Source organism: Herpailurus yagouaroundi, unplaced genomic scaffold (genome assembly GCF_014898765.1).
Source record: "Herpailurus yagouaroundi ecotype Mexico unplaced genomic scaffold, PumYag 557, whole genome shotgun sequence".
In the NCBI taxonomy this organism is placed as follows: Eukaryota; Metazoa; Chordata; class Mammalia; order Carnivora; family Felidae; genus Herpailurus; species Herpailurus yagouaroundi.
The window spans coordinates 167,480-173,214 of record NW_024412774.1 but is presented as its reverse complement, the minus strand read 5'-3'; the positions used below and the strand labels follow the sequence as shown (position 1 = coordinate 173,214).

At 47.8% G+C, this 5,735-nt stretch overlaps 1 protein-coding gene across 4 annotated transcripts in view; it reads right to left on the bottom strand.

Annotated features, from left to right (window-relative positions):
* Positions 1–5,634, bottom strand: part of ZNF132 (zinc finger protein 132) — a 6,872-nt gene extending 1,238 nt beyond the window's left edge. Inside the window, exons 1-4 of one of the 4 annotated variants that reach the window (XM_040465239.1) lie at positions 5,134–5,634; positions 4,450–4,592; positions 2,654–2,822; positions 1–1,290 (exon numbers count right to left, since the gene is read on the bottom strand). The exon at positions 1–1,290 is cut by the window's left edge and continues 1,238 nt beyond it. In XM_040465239.1, the coding sequence (XP_040321173.1) occupies positions 1–1,290; positions 2,654–2,822; positions 4,450–4,554 (1,564 nt within the window). In that variant the 5' untranslated portion in view covers positions 4,555–4,592; positions 5,134–5,634. The other 3 variants (XM_040465240.1, XM_040465241.1, XM_040465242.1) reach the window with 3 other exon arrangements.
* Positions 5,635–5,735: the final 101 nt, after the last annotated feature.

Here is a 5,735-nt window from a genome sequence, read left to right as displayed (position 1 = left end):
TTCCACATTCACTGCACTCAAAAGGCCGTTCTCCAGTGTGAACTTTCTGATGTCGAAGGAGGTGGGAGCTCTGGCTGAAGTCTCTTCCACATTCACTGCACTCAAAAGGCCGTTCTCCAGTGTGAACTTTCTGGTGCTGAGCAAGGTTGGAGTTATTATTAAAAGCTCTTCCACACTCGCTGCACTCATAAGGCCTTTCTCCAGTGTGAACTCTCCAGTGTTGAATGAGAGCAGAGCTACGGCTGAAGGCTTTACCACATTGATTGCACTCATATGGTCTTACTTGGGTGTGAACTTTCTGGTGCCGAAGGAAATTAGAGCTTTGGCTGAAGGCTCTTCCACATTTGCTGCACTCAAAAGGCCTTTCTCCAGTGTGAACTTTCTCATGTCGAGTGAGGTGTGACCTGTTATTAAAGGCTTTCCCACATTCACTGCACTCATAAGGTCTTTCTCCTGTATGAATTCGCTGGTGATGAACAAGTGTGAGTTTGTGGCTGAAGGTTTTCCCACAATCATTGCACTTATAATGTTTTACTCCAGTGTGAAATTTCTGGTGCTTCCTCAGTTTAGAAGGGTGACTGAAGGTCTTCTCACACTCTTTACATACATGACATGTCTCTTCATTATGACATTTTTGGTGATTAACAAGGGTTGATTTCTCCTCTAAGGAATTTTCAACTGTTGGGCATCTAAACAGTGTCTCTTCAGAATGAATTCTCAGGTGGTTGAGGAGGGTGGAGCTCTTCTGAAAGACTTTTCCACAGTCGTTGCACTTGAAGAGCTCCTGGGTGGAATGGACTTCTAAGAGCTGCTCAAGATTAGAACTGTGTGAAAAGGCCTTCCTGCACTCTGTGCTTCTATATGGCTTCCCACTGCTCTCAATGGCTGGATGCTGGAAGAGGTCATGGCTGTCCAAGGCATCCTCACCATCTTCCCCACAAGTGAAAGGCTTCTCTGACAGATGGAGTATAGAGCGTTCCACAAATGAGTCCCTGTCCTTGTCCCATCTGAAGGGCTTTTCTCTACTGTGCTCCTCCTGGTGCTGGTGAAGGTTCACACTGAACCAAAACTCTCTTCCACATGCTCCACATGTATAGAGGGTACTCTCAGGATATGTTCTTTGATGTTCATCCAGGTGCAAAATGTCTTTCAAGAATGGGCCACACATATCACAGGTGTCAGCCTTCTGCGTGGAAGGATTTGAAGTGGGGATCCTGACCTGTAACATCCCTTGTATAGAAGCATTCTGCTTGGAATGGGCCCCCTCATCTTCCGCTCCATGCCAACAACCTAAAAGCAGAGAAATTTCTGGTAACCTGAGTGCTCCACTTGGTGGAAAGGGTGATTTCATTAGAAATGTGTGGCTGGACATATACAGCAATGGGTCCAAGGGATGGTGACAGGTCAAGGGGGCCAGAAGAAGAGTGAAGGGCCCACTGTGTAGGACAGGGATAGCCAAGCTACAGAATAAAGGAGGCCTTACTAGAGGAAATGACAAAGGACTTGAATAGACATTTCTTAAAAGGAGATATGTATATATACATACACATAAACAAATGGCCAACAAGCACATGAAAAGTTGCTCAACATCATTAGTTATTAGAAAAATGCAAACCAAAACTACAGTGAGATACCATTTCACACCAACTAGGCTATCTATAAGAAAACAGACAATAACAAGTGTTGATAAGGAAGTAGAAAAATTGGAACACTCATACACTGCAGTGGGAATATAAAATGGTGCCGCCAATTTGGAAAACACCTTGGCAATTCCACTATGTATCTACCCAAGAGAAATGAAAACATACTTACGTAAAAACTTGTACATGAATGTTCATAGCAACATTTTTCATAACAGCCAAAAAGTGGAAACAAGACAAATGCTCATCAACTGATGAATGAATAAACAAACCATTGTATATCTACACAATGGAATATTATTTGGCCATAAAAAAGAATGAAGTACTGGTAAATGCTACAACGTGGATTAACCTTACAAACATTACACTAACTGAAAGCCATTCACAGAGAAACATATACTGTGTGACTCCATTTATATGAAATGTTTAAATAAGCAAATCTATATAGTCATAAAGTATATTAGCAGTTGCCTAAGGCTGAGGAAGAAGAGATGAGGGAAGATGAGGAATGACTGTTAATGGGTACAATTTCTCTTTAGGTGATAAAAATGTTAGATTATGGTGATATTTATACAACCCTGCAAATACCTAAAAACCACTGAATTATACATTCTGAAGTATGAATTTTATGGTATAGCTCAACAAAGTTTAAAAAAAAAAGTCCCATGGGGGGAAGGGACAGATTCTGGGCATGGCCCCATAGTGGGTCACCGAGTCAGAAATTGGTCTAGCTTAGTGGGATCCATGAGGCACACCATATGTCCCTGATTCCCAACCTCTGTTCCCACAAGGCCCCTGGGCAACAGCTATTAGGACTATTTATGAGGCTGCTCAGAGAAATACAAGGAGAATGCACACAGCCCAGTCCTAGCATCCACAGCATCTATAACAGGAAACCTGGGAAGAACCAGTGCCAATGGTCCAACTTTGGGATGAACAGAAAACTCTCTATGGGAAGAAGGTAAAAGGGAAGAAGCTGGTCACCATGCTGGGGCAGGGCAGAAAGGCCTTACCAAGTGAGGTCATGAGCTCAAAGTTCTCCAGCATAACATTGTGGTACAGGTCCCTCTGGCCTGCATCAAGAAGCCCCCACTCCTCCTTGGAAAAGTACACAGCCACATCTTCAAAGGTCACTGGGCTTTGCAATGATGAAACAGCTAAGCTAGAAGGCCAACAGATGGGCTGAAAAGCAAACAAAAAGTCAAATGGACACATCCAGTTCCTTGACCTATGACTCAGAGTTCTGCTACATCTACCACTGGCATCTTCTCTTCTTGTGACTCCCTCAGTCCATCCTTCCCTCACCCACCCACAGCTCCTCCTCCTCCTCAGGCCCCCACCTCAGAGGAGATAAGAGGCCCTGTCACCACAGATGTCCCTTTATCCTTGTCGTCTCACTAGTTACTGTAGCCAGACCAATCCAATCCAATCCAATCTAGAGGAACAAAAAGCTGATACAGATACTGTCTGTGCTCTGTGCTAGCCAGGAACCCACTCTTCACACTAAACAAGCTCCTTTGTGTCCCCCAGATCACACCTCCCAAGTATAAGAAAATTTGGACTCTATTTCCTCCCTTAAGCCTCTAGTGCCAGGGCCCTGGGCCCATTGGTTCACATTCCCTTACCTTGTACATGTCACTCTTTGGACACCCACTCCCCAGCCCCCACCTTCCCTTCCTGTCCACACCACCGGCATATCCCTAGTTCCTATATCCCACTGTGCACATGGCATACCCAACATAAAATGGGCAACCAGGATTCAATACTAAGCCTGGCTTGCCCCACATCTCCAAAAATCGCCACTGCCAGAGACAATCATCACTTCTGGTTAATGCCTCCCCACTCTGCCTTGTTGCTTCAGCCTTCAGCTCCCCAGAATCATGAATAGATCTTAAACACCCCTGCTCTCTTCCACCTCCACCCTCTACATGCTTTCCCTTCAGCAGTCGTAGCTGTTTTCACAGATAGACAAATCCCAGACCCTAGGCTTGGGGACTCTTAGTTTAGACTGACCCTTTCTGCCCCTGATTACTCCTCCACCCTGAAAAAAACCCCAGACCCCAAGGAGGATGGCCACAAAAACCTGGTGAGCTGTAGAGAGGTAAACCAGTCTCATCTCAGACCCCAATGTCATCCTACCTCTGTTACTTTCATGCTTCATTTTTTTCATCCCAGGTCTAGTCTCTAGGTAGAGGCTTGGTCACCATTCTGGTCAACCCCCAGCCACACATAATGTCAACACACAAGTCTCCCTTGGATGTCTCCAGCATAAAGCATACTTGGCACTTCCATTTGGCAGTCTACAGGACACCTCAAATACAATACGGCTAAAACCTAGCTCTTCATCTTCCCTCTGAAATCTACTCCTCATGCCAACTTCCACACCTGACAAACCTGTCTGGGTCAACCCTGATATCTCACTGCCTCGCAGAAGGAAATCTAGTCCACCCTACTTAAAAGGGAGATTCAGGAGCCAACAATTTCTCCTACTTCTACCTTTGGTCCAGCCACCAAAACACACACTTGAACTGTTGCAGTCACTCAATGGAAGACTCAGTGGTCTTCCTGCCTCCAACTTCACCTCCAGAGAGAACTCTGTTCTCTCCTGGCCATCCAGAGGGAGCCTATTAAGATCTGAATCAGATCACCTCCCTCCTCTGCTCTAAACTTTCCGGGATTCACCATGCTCAGAATAGAGACCCAGCTCCTCAGCCTGCCATTCCAGGCCGAGACCTGTCCCCATGCTTTCTATGTTCACCAGATGAAATGCAGACCTGCAGTTCCTTGAACACTTCCACCTTATACTCACCTTCAAGAAATTTGCACATGCTGGTCCCTGTGCCTGGGATACCCTTCCAGACCTTATCCCATAGGATTCCAGAAATATGAACCTTTGGGGGGGGGGGGAAGTCATCAAGAGGATGTGACTGCCAGTTGACCCATGACCTGGACCTGGGCAATGGGAGGCTTGTCATCATCTCCTGTCCTTGGAATGTGTATTCTTCCCCACTCCCAGAAATTCCCCCAGGGATATAGCTTTGAGATTGTGATCTGACACTGACACCATCTGGATGGTATACTTGACTGAACCAAGTTAAAGTCTCCATATAAACTTTTAAGATTTGTTGGCCTGGTGTGGAGATCTACTCTTGTGGCTGCCCAAGGCAAGCTTCCTATGTACCTGTCCTTGCTTATTAAACCTGCACCAACCAGTCTGGAGTGACGTGCCTCTTTCTTCACTCTCTCCCTACCCTCCACCTCTGGGGTCGGTTTCAGATTACACCAGGGCAGCTCCTGAGGAGGTTGCTAACTTACAGTGAACCCATCCATATAACGTCCAGCTTGGATTCAGGATGCTAGGAAGAGTGACCCTGGGCTCCAGACTCAAGTACAGGCGAAGAGTCCAGGACACCGTCATTCTCTAGTACAGGGGCTCCAGTATCGGGAGGGCAGGGATACCAGCGGGCGAAGAACTGGGGCACCCTCCACTCACCTGCCCGGGGTCCATCAGCGAGGTTGCTGGCCTGGTCAGAGTCTGTGGAGTGGGCGGGGCCGTGCAAGGCAGCGACAGTGACAAGCACTGCGGGGTCATCCAAAACCCTACGCCCCCACTGCCCGGGGTGACCGCGTGCTGACGGTCGCACTCAGGGTTTTAGTAAGTCTTCCCCCGTATAAAATGCGCCCAAGGACCTGGGAGCTGTCTCCGGGGACCGTGGGGCTAAGGCGGAGTGCATTACCTCCGTTCTACATCTGGGGAAACCAAGGCTCAGGAAGGAGGAACCATTAGCCGAGGGTAAAAGTGCATGCAGTGGTGCGGTGACAGTCCCGGGACTTCCCTATGCCCATCTCTGGTCCCAGCAGCCGACTGCCAACCAGCCCACCAACTGCGCGGCAAAGAGTGCAATGGCGACGACGGAAGTCCCGCCCCGTCCTCTGCTGCTAGCGCAGAAACACCCAGACTCTGAGCGGGCAAATGCTCTGGGCCCGCCGCTCGCAACCACGCTAGTTCCTACAACCAGTAGCTGTGCCTCCGGGTCGTTGCCTGGGTGATCAGGATACACACACACACACACACACACACACACACACACACAC